Source organism: Periplaneta americana, chromosome 17 (assembly GCF_040183065.1).
Source record: "Periplaneta americana isolate PAMFEO1 chromosome 17, P.americana_PAMFEO1_priV1, whole genome shotgun sequence".
NCBI classification, from domain to species: Eukaryota; Metazoa; Arthropoda; class Insecta; order Blattodea; family Blattidae; genus Periplaneta; species Periplaneta americana.
Genome location: NC_091133.1, coordinates 67,645,375 through 67,661,009, shown reverse-complemented (window position 1 = coordinate 67,661,009; position 15,635 = coordinate 67,645,375). Strand labels below are relative to the sequence as shown.

The following is a 15,635-nucleotide window of genomic DNA, read 5'->3' as shown; positions in this document are numbered from 1 at the left end:
GCTAAAAGGTGAAAAAAAAAAAATGATGTAAGGACTAGGATAAGAGAATAAGGAGCAATAGAATTGGTTGCATTTATATAAATGTAAATGGCAAGAAAAAGTTTGAATTGGAAAATTATAAGAAAATTTCCATTATTTTTTGACGACAATGTTAATGTGTATTTCGATAAAATGTTATTCAAAAGAAAAAATAAATAAAAAAGGTGTAATTGTAATGGAAGAAACACAGAACAAAGTAAAACAAAATCTAGTTGGAAGGTCACTGATACATCCGTCTGGTGTTGTGGTTTTGGAAAATATATTTAAATTGATAAAAATCGGCTTCGAGCGACGCTCCCTAATGATATCACAGTTGGAAGAGTTTAGGAAGGATAACATAAAATTTAATCGACTTGTGCAGAGGGGAAGAGGATGTTGTGGAGAGAGTAATTGGGCGAAGATGGAATTATTGTTTTTAAGGTAAAAGATGGTAGAAAGAGTAATATATTTTCAGTATTGTAGAATAGAATCTGATACTTTCTGTTACGAAAGAAATCAGTTTTTCATTATCACCCATTTCATTGATCTAAATGAGGGGTTGGAAAGCAATGGTGGATCATTAATGTTTAGGTGAGGGGTTTGGACTTTTTCCATTGCTGGTTGTCACAATCAAAAAATTAAGACACAACGTTTCGAAGGGTGGTTCTCCCTTCGTCTTCAGGTGGAAGGAATAGCTGTACGTAACGATCCCAACAGTAGGTTTTTTCCCTTTCTCTCCTTCCTTCCACCTGAAGACGAAGGGAGAACCACCCTTTGAAACGTTGTGTCTTAATTTTTTTATTGTGACAACCAGCAATGGAAAAAGTCCAAACCCCTCACCTAAACACCCATTTCATTAATGAAAAGAAAACAAGATAGTGATGAGTCCTTTGAGATAAGCATCAAACTGTAGATTGTAATACACTGCCGGAAAATAAATTATTTGCTTTCCACCGTCACCGTGTGAAACATGTCCGTACACGTCAGTGTAGAATGACTACTGTGACCATCTCTATTTAACTCTATACATTTGTTTATTCTACCTTTGGCGGCAGTGTATATCAGTGTAAAAAATTCGACCAAATATATATTCAGTGTGACCACAGCCTAATGAGATGACGTGCATGGCGGAGGTAGAAAACTGATAGGACTGACAAATTACACATTTTAAGTGGCGAACAAGAGCTTTAGCCGCATGAAGTGTTCGTTATAGGACAGCTGTCTATATTTGTCATTTCATTAAGAATTGCTAGATTTGAATGTTTATTTTAAATGAAATGCAATATTTCCCAATAATTTTATAAGGATAGTTGAATATCTGTTCATTTTTATAGTGTCTGATAAAGCTCGGAAAGAACAAATAAAAACTTCTGAATGTAGGTCTATTAGCTAGAGCAGCTATAAAGTTTGGACGATGTAGGCTACTATACATAAAAGGAAATCATGAAAGTTAACAGGATATAAACTTATTTTGGAACAATTCTTATATTCTCATATAAATTAACTTCTAAATTTAAGTTGTGTTCAGAAATTTGATTGTTTTTCTAGAAAAATACTCAAGATTTACATCCTTCGTGTAAGTAAATGAATTACAATTTAGATTTGCATTTTTTTTTAAGTTATGCTTCGAAATCACAATAATTCTTTAAAGTTAAAATTACTAAAAATTAAAACACATTTAATTTATTCGTAATTTCCCGTCGTTCGTTTTTTTATATATTTCTTTGATAAGGCAATAGGTTTACTGAAAAACACTTACAAGTGTAGCTGCGTACTTCCAGAATTTTATGAAGGCAATTCTTTTTCTCTATAAAAGTGGTATCAACTTTATAGGTCTGGTAGATATGAGTTTGTTGAATATTGCATTGGATGCAAGATGACGCATCTCACCATTTTTATGCTACAATACAACAGTTAATAATTAACAATTCAAAAATCGTTTTTATACGATTTTTTTTCCATCCCTAGTCAGCGACTGTTTTTTTACCCTCGGGCTAAAATGCAGAAAAAATATTTTACATTGTCCAATGAATATAGATGCGCTGGAAGATTTAATTTAATAACAAATTGTAAATATATCACTAGATATATTCGAACTTGTTGTGTAGATTGGAATAAAAATATACCGAAAATATTGGGGACATAAGATGAATTAAATAAGCCAGAACATACCAAAAGTTTTGAATGGCCATCCTTACACAACTACATGCTCCACATGGCGTCCGCTGTTGTTTACTCCATGTGGTAAATGATTCGTGCAATTCTAGCTGCTAACTGTTATAAACTTAAGATATACATGCAATGTTGTTGTCTTTTTTGCAATACCTTGTACTATATTTTTTTTAAACAATGTAAACCGAAATGTGACGCTTTTGAAATATGGTAACCTAATGCGAGCGAAACGCATTTCAGTGGCGTGGCTTTCCACGCCAAATATTCGATTAGAAATTTTCCTGGTTCATGTGGTAAACAAAGATACTTTTAAATTTTAAGGACATATTTTTAGATAGGTAAATTATATATGGAAACAATTGCTTACATATAAATATAGTTTTTTCCCACGATAGTGTGTTTTTTCGTCGTTACAGCAAACGGCCGCCACGATTGAAAGTTGATTTTGCTGAATTCAGAGTTGCCAACGTAGATAAGTAGGTCTATATTTAAATATTACAAATAACTGCTCTAGGGTTATAATAAAATCCACTGTCTTCTATGTATGCTACAATCCTACAATGCATGTAAAATTCATACGCAAAAGGCAGTGTTAATTAATATACATTATACGAAACAGGTCACAGCATTTTAAATGTACTGACTTTATTTAAACAATTCAAACTTCACTTAACAAAAGTAAATAAAAATTGTTCCAATTGAACACGAAATATTACAAGTACGTGAATCATTTTTACTCCTTCACATTAGAGTTGAGGATGAACTTTGTACGTTGGTCAGACTGCTAACCTTCAGTCAGCTGTTCATAGTGAAATGTACATACTGTATATTAAGATTTAAAAAAAATATTTTCAAAATATACTATCGCACAAAAAATACTGTACAATACACGTTTGTGAAGTGTATTACAAAATCTCGGAAACTGAAAAATTAGCTCTGCTCGTTTTTCAAATGTTTCCTCGATTTTGTAAAAATCACTTCCCGACCTTGTATCGTAATATACTATTGCAACACTTTCTAGGGTTACTCCTCTTTTCTCTTGCAATATTTCACTACTTCTCTTAATTGACAATAACCCTTGTCACCAGTCGGAGAATAATGAGGAACTATTCCACCATAAATCTTACAAAAAACTAACTGGAATGAATTAGTACACTGTCAATGTGATAATAAATTACGAGTGAACTGGTTAGAAACATATTAACAGTATGTATCGAAAGAATAGTATATTCCGGTAATATTGACAATACCTTGCTTTGATAAATGTCGATATAGGCCTACATTGCTCCGCCGATTTAGTAGAATGCGTTTGAGTCTAAAGAAAGCCGCAAAACAGTACAACGTGGTCTGTTGTTGTGACGAGAATCGAAATCTCTGCATATCGATAAGGCATTAGTCACAAACACGTTCACGTGTTAGTATTTCTCAAAACGTAAGTACAACACCTTGAAAACTGCGCGAATATTAAGGGTATTTCTGGAGAGTTTAAGGTAATAAATACTTCTTTCTTTCTTTCGTTCTTTGTTTCTTTCTTTCCTTCTTTCTTTCTTTCTTTCTTTCTTTCTTTCTTTCTTTCTTTCTTTCTTTCTTTCTTTCTTTCTTTCTTTCGTTCTTTCTTTCTTTCTTGATATATATATATATATATATATATATTTATTTATTTATGTACTTATATATCTATTTATTTAGGCTACTATTGTATTTTTATGATTGGAAATAAAATTAATTAACGTTGTATCAGATTATTTTTAAGTGAATTAACAACTCTTAAATACGCATTCCCGTATGATCAATTTTTTATTGTCCATAATATACCTGGATTTTCATGCTATACCTAACTATGATGCTTGTCATTGCAGGCGACTTGCTCCGCGTGTTAAATTTAAGTAGGTAGACATTGGCTTTCTCCTACATCGACGGAGCAGAGTATCGAGAGTATAGACGTCGAGTAGGCTATCCTTTGTTATAATAATATAGTAATGGTAATAATCAGGCTTAGGATCCGAGACAACTTAAGAATGAAGTGAAATTACTTTGCAACGGAGTACAGATGGAGTGAGGTGGCGCGTTGAGTTTTGTTTACCTGTGCGTTAGTGTACAATCTGGTTCGTGATGAGAGTTACAGTATTCTTCCGTTTCTCCCTACGAAACGAACTCAGGCCATCACAGTGCATTTTCAATTGAAGCAGTGAGATCAATAATCATTCAAGTCCACTTCTGGTCATTCATTTTCTGCAAATTTTAAATTAAATTTTCAATATTTTCACAAGTGTTACGACTTTAAAGGTTGGTATACTACTTTGCCTTGATCTCTAAAACAACCAGAAATATTACGTGCAAAAAATAATAATTCAGTAAGAAATAAAAAAAAATATTTTTTGCATTTTTCTCGAAACTTGTGTAAATGCACTTGAATGGTTATTGATCTCACCGCTTCAGTTCATAGTGAACAGTTTTTTCGAACTAGTTGCAAGTATGTACATGGTTGTTCATTGTAATGCTAACGACTTAAAAGTTGCCGAGGGACATGAAACCTTGCGAGGTATGTATCCTACTTCATTTTCCACCATCACTACATTGTACCCAGTAGAATATAACGCAGCAAATTGACGTCGTTGTTTGTCTGTCTGTTATGTTCAAGGAACTCTATAGTCAAGTTGTGCGTACATTGTTTGCTAAAGTGTCCTGGATTCTAAGCCTGGTAATAATAATAATAATAATAATAATAATAATAATAATATTATTATTATTATTATTATTATTATTATTATTACTTGAATAGATTGCCAAATAATATTTGTCATCGCTCATTTAATCAATTGTAGTTATACGGCATACGATGAATTATATACGGATATTTTAATATCTTCTTAGTGGAATTATATTATTCTAGATACTATAATTAGTGTTTTATTTGTAGACAAAGAGAGTAATGCTCCCTGCAACTAAATACGTCAAAACTTTTATCCTAATATAGTTTTAATTTGGAAGGATTGAACAACTGATACTTGTTGAAGTTAATATCAAAGCCCTTGATAAACCTTCTGATTAACATATAAAATAGTGCTACAAAAATGGCGGCAGTTAAAATAAGGAAGGCAGCCACGTCGAGCAGAAGGTACTGGTACCAAGCAAGACTCATGGCGGAAGATCGCAGATGGGGAGCCCCGCGGTGTCTGATGACATATTCGGTCCAGTAGATGGCGGTCTGGAGAGGAGTCTGCGGACGATCTCTAAAGAGCTGCGACATCTTGTGAGCGTTCTCGCGATAGCTGTAACAGAAATGCAACATAATCCACATCTATTCATTTTATATCTCTAGGTTACGTTATATACAAGGGTTTCATTTCAAAACTTCCCAGTCTAAATAACTAATTATTTAAACTGAATTCAATTAAAAAAAAAGTCAATTTAGATTATGAGGGGGAAGTCTGAAACCAGGCTTAATTGCATTTTAGATTTCACACCCCCACCTCAGCCTCCCCTCTTTAGAAATTTCAAATGGCACCCCTAAATTTTTGTATTTAAATATGAAAGAGCATTCAATTGTTTATATACTTCATTTAGGATTCTAACCCGGGTGACGAACGTGAAAACTCGGCACTCTATACAGGAGGTCCCATTTATCTTGTGCATCTATTATAACTTTTTTGTTTGGATAGGTATTGGAATTTTTGTTTTTGAGAGTTATGTTAGAACAAGGGCTAACATGAGTGTAGAGATTTTGTGCATGTAACTACATTATAGTACAAGATACACGTGACATCATCAATTTTTCAAATAGCACTACATACTTTAATCATATTACATTGATTACACACATTAAGGCAAGTTAAAAAATGTATCACAATGTCACCTTCTCAATCAATAACAACAACAAAATGCAAAACGAATGCCATCAGAACGTGCCGTTTGTTGTGGTGCCCCATTCATCTTGTGCATTAACGTACACAAAACGAAAGACGACTGACGTCCTACACGTCGCGTGTTGTGTGTTTACTGTCTTAACATGTAAACAAACCACAACAACCTGCACGTTCTCCGGATCTGTCATCACTCGACTTCTTCCTGTGGGGAACTGTAAAGGACAGTGTTTACCAGAGCATTCTAACAACACCAGACGACATGCAGCAACGCATTCGACAGGCTTGTGTGTCCATTCAGCCAGCAACATGCCGGGCAGTCATACGGTCTTTCGGGGAACGCCTTCGAATGTGCATTAATGTAAATGGTCACCATTTGGAACACCTTCTGTGATTCTCAGAGCATAACATTATCACATTGGAAGTACGTTTTTATTTCGTTTTGTTGTTATTGATTAGGAAGGTGACACTGTAATACATTTTGTACTGGTCTTAATGTGTGTAATCAATATAACATGGTTAAAGTATGTAGTGCTATTTGAAAAATTGATGACGTCGCATGTATCTTGTACCATAATGTAGTTACATGCACCAAACCTCCACACACATGTTAGCCCCTCGTTCTAACATAACGCTCAAAAACAAAAATTCCAATACCTGTCCAAACAAAAAAAGTTAGAATAGGTGCACAAGATAAATGGGACACTCCGTATAATCGTTCACCTCAAGGTACGCCTTATAGCAATACTGCTTTCGTAGGTTACAAAATACAGAATTTATATTGAAACGTATCTTTGGGAATTGAGATATGAATCCATTTCTTATACTCACCTAGGGTTATCTAATACGGTTTTCACAGCTTTCAATACGCTCTCCTTATTAACAGACGAATACTTTAACTTCACAGAGATTCCTTCTTTCACGTAGGCCTCGATGTTGAGCTCCTGATCAGCGAACAGGGGAATTCCCACCATCGGAACCCCAGAATAGATTGCTTCTTGCGTACCCAATAGTCCTCCGTGTGTTATGAACAGAACGACTTTCGGGTGTGCTGAAAAAATGATGATGATGATGATAATAATAATAATAATAATAATAATAATAATAATAATAATGAAACATGCAAGGAAATACGATAAAAAGTGATTGAACACTGATGTCTGCATTAACCAAACTATGACAAAAAATTAATATAATTTTACTGTGAAACTTTTGTGAATAAACTGACAAAATAAAGAAATAAATAGACAGATAAAAAAACAAACAAATTAATTAATTGATTAATTAAATAAATAAAATAAATAAGTAAATAAATAATACCTCTGATTGAGGTTCTTGCTGATATGTATATCTATTATCAGGCAGTTACATCTCACTTGACGATACGTGTCAGAGGAAGAACAATTGTTTTTATGCATCTGAAGTCTGATTAGTGAAATATGTAGCTAATCGGCGATGTATGCATTGGAGGGGAAAAGGAACTGGCCACCCTACCCCATTATCTCCTGGTATAGTTGCCTCATGAGTGATGTCTTATTGGTGTTACTTATGAGGTTCAAACCTGTCTTCGGACAGTTGACTAAACAATAACAAATAACAAATAAATAAGTACACTAATAAATATATAAATACAGAAATAAAGAAAGCAAGAAACCTATGAATAAATAAATGAGCCCACGAATAAATGGATGAAGGGTTCAATGGATAAATAATTCAGTGAATTAATCAATAAATGAATCAGTGAATAAATGAAGTAAAAGAAATAAAGAACGAAGTAAGACATCACAATATATAGTAATATCATCGAGACTTGCCAATTGTTTACATAGCTGAACAAATACTAAAATAAATGTATCTCGAAATATAAATTGGCCTAAACTAAATTTGGAACACGCAGGCTGCCATTGAACCAGTTACCAATGGTGCTTTGGGAAATATTAAGAAAAGGTCACAGAATGGTTTTTACATTCCTGGAACAGTAGACTTGAGCGTATTACAAACAACAATATTTTGGACACTGCTCGCATCATTGTTCACACATTTGGCTAACAGAAAAATGTTATCTTCCTAATTGCAACAGCTCGTTCAATTCAAACACTTATTGTGCCAGCTTACATTTGTGTGCAAATTAATGGTGGTGGTAGTGGTGGTGGTAGTAATAATAAAATAATAATTAATAATAATATTAATCATAAGATTAATGAACATAACTAAAAAAGAATCCTAGTCCATTTCCGTCCTAATTCCTTTGAGGGTTGTGAATCAAACTAGATGCACCTAGGGACTGTAAGTCCCATATCGTTACCGTCAGCATGAAACATGGCTAAAGGACGAAAAATTACAAGAGCTAGTACGTATCCAATGGGAACTTATCACGTACTTCTCTTCCAGGAAGCTCTTAATAGCGTCTGCTGACTTGAAGCAAAGGTTACTCCTCAAACAGAGATTATTGTTAATTGAAATGTATTAATTGACCTAGAACATCGTTTTGAGGTATCCACTTGAGAAGTTTAACGTTGCTAGGTAGCTCCTGGAAAGCGTCTTCCTTGCATTTCCACAGTATACGTTGAGGTAATTCCTTGAAAGCACCCAGAAGTGCCTTCAGTTTCTCTTGTGGCATCGTTTCACATTGCACCATCGAACCGAAACTGAAGTAAATAACGCCATGCTCAGATTCGTTTATGAATCTCTGTAAATCCTGAAACAGAAGCGTTAGAATTACCTCATTATGAAGAACTACAGATGGAGGTCTGGACATACTCAATAGCAGTTACTTATGCCACACGTTTGGGCACATTTTCTACTTCTAGCAATGAATTTTGGCTTGGGTGAGAAACGGGGAATAAATTTTGCATAGAAACCGTCAGAAACCGTCCGTCCAAAAACAGAGGCAGTTTCTTAATATGATACTTAACGATTCTTTATCAACTCCACAATTCTCAAGAACTGACATTTCCATTATAGTTATTAAGTTCAGAAATTCTGTAATTTTCTAATTTTATAAAGTTAATTTGTATTCTCAACTTCAAATTCATTTTTTCGTATTCCAAAAAACATTTCATAACATATCCGTAAAGAATATAACGTAATACAAAATAAAATACACAATAGGTCCAAAAGATTATGCGGGGTGACTAGTAATTTCAGGTATACAACCAAAGCTGTCAAAAAAGGGTATGCAGTCCAGGGTTAAGATATATCATTAAGAGAAAAAAAATACTAAATTGATATGAAACACTACACCACAAAAGAGATGCTTAAATAAAAGCTACTCTGGGGTCAGAAAAGACTCGAGAAAGAGGTTTGGCTATGTAATTATTATTGAACAGATTGGTTGATTTGGTTACGAATGAATATAGATTTTTATACATCTTGATTACACAACTTTTAACACTGTATCACTTCGGAATATGTGTGATAAAACTTTCTTGTGTTAAAGTCTAACGTACTTTGTTTACATGTTTCGACCTATTTATGGGTCATCCTCAGAACTGGTCCTTATTGGTCTTGGCGCCTCTTGTTTTGTTTCCTGTGAGGGTGCGTTCGTGTGGTATAATACAGAGTCAAAGAGTGTGTGTGTTCTTTAGTGTAAAATCCGGCCATGAATATAGGAAATAGAGCTTTAAAGAGGCATAATTAAAACGACATTGCAAAAACAGCGTTTCCTGTATTAGTAATACGGAAAAAGAGAATCTTCGTAAAATGATGAAGTAGGGCCCATAAGTTTTATTGCACAGTACTTTATACCTCGTACAACGGAAAGAAAAGTCATGTTATTTTTTGTAGTAGTCTTCAGTTAAAAACAAATAACACGATTCTTAACATTTTTTTTGGTTAAATCACGCGATACAGTAGATTACCTTTCATGTTCATAACTTAATAATATTCAAAACTGTAGTTTGCTGACGATTGGTTCCGAACTTCGATGAATAACTTCTTTATCACTCACTTACCGGGAAAGATGTCACATTCTACGATAGAAGAACCAATGTATCAACGGAATACATACATATTAAATAATTCTATAAGGTACTCCTCCCTTCTTTTTAAATTTGACTTATCATTCTTCAAAAAAGTTATTAAGTTGTCTTAATGTTTGAGGAATTTTACTCATCTCTCTTTAAAGTTCCTGACACGTGGTGTTTGTTGAAAAGTAGAACTTACGGAGTTCAAGGCATTAAAAGTTTCTGATTTTGTTTAATCACCTTAAAGTTCTTTCCTCCCCTTATAGTACACAGCTTAAATTTTTATTGTCAGAAACCTCGGATACTTACGTCAATTTTAATCTTTATATGAAAGGGTTCTGATTTCACCCTTCGTTCTCTTGTGTGGCAGTACTACTTTATGGTGAGAATGTGCCAAGGAAAATACTTAAAAGTAATAAGAAACCTGTCATAATGATTACTCCAGTAGCGTGAACGACATCAAGTTTTCTGCATTCTTGTTTTCGTTTCAAGATTTTACCTGCAGTTTATCGTAGTTAATGATACTGCACTTCCCATTTTATGGTACAGACCCTACAGATATAATACGATTAAATCTTACTAGTTGCCTTGAGCCTCATTAAAACCTGACTTATAAAGCATATTAACTTGTATAGGAAATCGTGCTATTAACTTTTCAGATGCTCTTAAAATGAAAGCATTTCTCTAAAACCCTGCGCTGTGTTCTTTCAATTTCTCTTGCATCTATTTTCTTAAATTTTATTTGTCTTCCTTTTCATCATTATTCATTAATATTCTTTTGCTTTTCCGTCTCTGTTTCTGAAACTGCGTATTTTCATGTCCTACTCTATTCTGGCACTCTTATTCTATTTCTTTCCTTTTACTACTCTGTACTTTCTATTATCGTTGTGCTTTTCATTTCTAGTTTCCTTTCTTTGTTTCTTCACTTCACTTTATGACTCTTTTGACATATATTTGTTCTTTTCATCTTTCACTTACATTCTCTTTCTTTCTTTGGATATCATGTTTCCCTTTTTGTTCTCTTGCAATTTCCTTGTGTCTTTGTTTATTTTTCTACCTTCTATTTTATTTCTTTTAATTTCTTTTTAGTCCATTTGTTTCTTTTTAATAATAATAATAATAATAATAATAATAATAATAATAATTATAATGAGTCAGATTGTCCCTATGAATGGAAAAGGCCTCCTGCAAGAGGGTAGCTCTGAGAGGATAAAAAGAAAAGAGGGAGTAATCTAGGCAAATATGCTTGAAATCGGTGCGACGGATATGACGTAAATCTACACCTTTTAAGCCACGTAATCCACGCGAAATACCGCCAATTGTCTTATATTAAATTGCTACTATCGGTTTCGGTTATACGTAAACGGTTTAGAATGGCTGTGGAGGTAAAGGAGTACTAGCAGATTATTATATAAACGTACATTTCAGTGTGTACTTATTAAAAGTGTTATGGTTGTGCTACGGATTGAACACTTCATATACACATTCTTTCTTTTATCAAGAAGGATGCTGGCATTCCTTCATATGTTAAAGCATAGGGGGTCATATCAACAGACATATGTTACAGTTGAGTCAACAGAATATCAGCTTATTGTTATAAAAAAATAACACCTGCTGAACTTGACTACACCTTTGAAATAAATATTCACAACACGAAAAAATTTGTAATCGTAATAATATGAACAAAACAACTGATAAACACACCGGAAAAAGAGATGAACTATGGGTAATTTGACAGCCATACTAGTACACCTTTTTGGATCCACCGTTTCAAGTTTATGGCCTGGGGTTGGGGTAGCGCTTTTTCTCTAATGCGATAATCTAATTCGCATTAGGGCTGTACTCAGTGGTAGTAGCCTATATGATGGTCTGTATTGTATTGTGTCTATATTGTATCTCTTATTCACTGTTTACACTTAGTCTCTTGATTGGTTTAGATTGGTATACTGTGTTATACATTTGTTCATCAATGTTCTTATAGAATTTTCACACGTTGTGAAGATGACGTTCGATGATTTTCCATGTGTTTCTGCTTCTTGCTATGCTGGACCATTGTGGATCTGCTTATGCTGCATAGAAGTCTGTCCATCTCAGTCTTGGCCCACCTCTGTGACGTTTGCCTAAGCGTGTGTCCCACATGGTGGTCTTTATACGTCGTACTGCATCTTCGCTATGTCGCCTCCCCACTTTCACTTCGTTCTGATGGCTCTTTCTGCGATGTCTGTTGTTGATGTTATTTGAGATGACGCTTCGTTGGAGATTTTGTCTCTTTTCTTTTTATTGTTACCACTATTTTATTTTTAATTCTATCCATTTATTTTCTTTCTGTCTCTTTCCCAACTCTTTCTTTATTCCTAATTAATTATCGTTCTCCCTCTTTCAATATTTTATTTTTTACTTTCCTCTCACAAGCAAACATTCTGATGGGGGTAGATGAGATAAAAAAGTTATTTTTTTTTCTTTCACCATGTTAATAATGTCAAAAGAAGTGCTTATACTCATTTTGATCACTCGACCGGAATTACGAGGCTGTCAAGAAAATGATTTTCCCTGGAGCCGTTTACAGAAAAAAACACAATTACATTGAAAGATTTATTGTAACAGATACAGCAGTTGTTGCGCTATTTGTCAACATATCCCTCCTTGGAATTGAGACATTTGTCATACCATGGGATCAATGTTTGTATCCTTGTGATGTAGAAGTCAGCCGCCTGGAATCGGAACCAGCGTTTGACAGCCGTCTGCACCTCTCTGTCGATCCCATAATATGACATATGTCTCAATTCCGGTGGGGATTTAGTTGAAAAATAGCTCACCAATTGCTATAGTTTATCTGTTCCAATAAATTTTTCCAATGAAATTGTATTTTCTTTCTGTTAACGGCTCCTGGCGAACTTATTTTTTACACGATGAAAGAGTAATGGAACGGAGAAAAACTTTCTCCGGCGCCGGGATTTGAACCCGGGTTTTCAGCTCTACGTGCTGATGCTTTATCCACTAAGCCACACCGGATACCCACCCCGGCGCCGGACAGAATCGCCTCAGATTAAGTTCCAACTCTTGGGTTCCCTCTGGTGGCCGCCCTCTGCACTACGTCATAGATGTCTATGAACGTAGGACTGAAGTCCACACATGTGCTGAGGTGCACTCGTTATGAGTGACTAGTTGGCCGGGATCCGACGGAACAAGCGCCGTCTACGCATATCATATATATTATTTAATGTACCGAAGTATATATGCCGGCCAACTAGTCACTCATAACGAGTGCACCTCAGCACATGTGTGGACTTCAGTCCTACGTTCATAGACATCTATGACGTAGTGCAGAGAGCGGCCACCAGAGGGAACCCAAGATTTGGAACTTAATCTGAGACGATTCTGTCCGGCGCCGGGGTGGGTATCCGGTGTGGCTTAGTGGATAAAGCATCAGCAAGTAGAGCTGAAAACCCGGGTTCAAATCCCGGCGCCGGAGAGAGTTTTTCTCCGTTCCATTACTCTTTCATCGTATAATGACGCAGAATATCTGCATAGAAATATCATATGTACTTCGGTACATTAAATAATATATATTATTTTTTACAATCCTCGTTATTGCAGTCGAGTGGTCAAAGTTTGTATAAGCATTTCTTTTAACATTATTAACATGGTGGAAGAAAAAAATTAACTTTTTTATCTACCCGCATCAGAATGTTTCCTTATCAGTTTCTTCCTTTCCCTTCTTGAAATGTATTTTATCTCCTGATTAATTATACTTTGCCTTATTTCATTTTTTTATTTTTCCTTTCTTTTCTTTCATTTCCCTTCGTTTTCCTGTTGAGTTATCTCTTCCTTTCTCATTACACTAATTATCGTTTTTGTTTTTTGCAGTTTCTCACTACATTTTTTGTTTCTCTTCCTCCCTTGCATTTTCTTTCTCTCTCTTCTTGAATTCTCTCTTCTTGCTGCATTGATTATATTTCTACCTCTTTCAATTTTTCATTATCTCCCCCCCTTTAAATTTCCTTCTTTCCCTTTGTGAATTCTCTCTTTCTTTTTCACTACTTATATTTCTTTCTCTTTCAAGTTTTCATAAAACTTTTCTTCCTTTCGGTTCCTTTCTTTCTCTTCTTCAATAATTTTTCAATCCTTCTTCATTAATTATATTTATCCCACTTTAAATTTTTCATTGTTTTTTCGTTCCTTTCGATTTCTTTCTTTCTTTCTTTCTTTCTTTCTCTCTTTCTTTCTTTCTTTCTTTCTTTCTTTCTTTCTTTCTTTCTTTCTTTCTAATCTTGAATTCTCTCTTCCCTCCTCATCAATTTTCTTTTCTCATTTTTTATTATTCTTCCCTTCCTTTTAATTTGTTTCTTACTGTTCCTGAATTCTCTCTTACTTCCTCATTAATTACATTTCACCTTTTTTCAAATTGTCATCAAACTATTTCCTTCCCTTATTTTCTCTTTCCCTTGTTGCATTCAATCTTATTTCCTAATTAAGTATAATATTCCCAGTTTCAACGATTCTTTTCCTGTTTTTCTTTCCTTGAATTCTCTCTTCCTTCCACATTAATTATCTTTCTCCCTTTTTCGATTTTTATAATTTCCAATTTATTCAATTCTCATCTTAAATTCTCTCTCCAATTATCATTAATTATCTTTCTCTCCATTTTAATTGTTATTATTTTTCCTTTCCTCTTATTTTCTTTCTTTTTCTTCTTAATTCTCTCTTTTTTCCCTCATCACTGTATTTTTTTCTTCTTCCAATTTTTTTCCGTTCTTTCTGATATAAAATAGTAATTTCAATATATATAGGTCTACATAAAATATAATAAATAATAATAGCAATAAAATTATCGATTTCTGTATACCTATGCATTACTAATTAATTTCAAACCATTTTAGAAAATAAGAAAAGGAAATCCATAAATTCGAAGGCTCATTGTAATTGACACGTTGACAGCGGATGTACAAATTCAATTTTAAAGTCATAAACGTAAATATCCATAACCTTGATTATTAACGTGACACGCAGAGCTTCAATTACTTCTTTTTTCCATTATTGTCAATTATTACTTTCACAAACCTAAAATATGTATGAACTTCCATCTCTATTAAACCGCATGTGACGATATTCCGTTCTAAATTTTTAATAAAACTAGATTATATCCAAATATAAATGACACTCGGGAGGAAATTAAACACAGAATAAATATGGGAAATGCGTATTATTATTCGGTTGAGAAGCTCTTATCATCCAGTCTGCTGTCCAAAAATCTGAAAGTTAGAATTTATAAAACAGTTATATTACCGGTTCTTCTATATAGCTGTGAAACTTGGACTCTCACTCTGAGAGAGGAACATAGGTTAAGGGTGTTTGAGAATAAGGTGCTTAGGAAAATATTTGGGGCTAAGCGGGATGAAGTTACAGGAGAATGGAGAAAGTTACACAACACAGAACTGCACGCATTGTATTCTTCACCTGACATAATTAGGAACTTGAAATCCAGACGTTTGAGATGGGCAGGGCATGTAGCACGTATGGGCGAATCCAGAAATGCATATAGAGTGTTAGTTGGGAGACCGGAGGGAAAAAGACCTTTAGGGAGGCCGAGACGTAGATGGGAGGATAATATTAAAAT

General features: G+C 34.2%; 2 protein-coding genes across 5 annotated transcripts in view; one reads left to right on the top strand and one right to left on the bottom strand.

Annotated features, from left to right (window-relative positions):
• Positions 1-15,635, top strand: part of LOC138693158 (lachesin-like) — a 1,789,721-nt gene that overhangs the window by 1,603,677 nt on the left and 170,409 nt on the right. The gene's annotated exons all lie outside the window — the stretch shown is intronic.
• The window catches only part of LOC138693157 (UDP-glucosyltransferase 2-like), an 86,161-nt gene continuing 74,363 nt past the window's right edge, over positions 3,838-15,635 (bottom strand). Inside the window, exons 4-6 of the mRNA XM_069816847.1 lie at positions 8,529-8,751; positions 6,885-7,104; positions 3,838-5,462 (exon numbers count right to left, since the gene is read on the bottom strand). Of these exons, the coding sequence (XP_069672948.1) occupies positions 5,159-5,462; positions 6,885-7,104; positions 8,529-8,751 (747 nt within the window). The 3' untranslated portion in view covers positions 3,838-5,158. The remainder of the gene's footprint in view (positions 5,463-6,884; positions 7,105-8,528; positions 8,752-15,635) is intronic.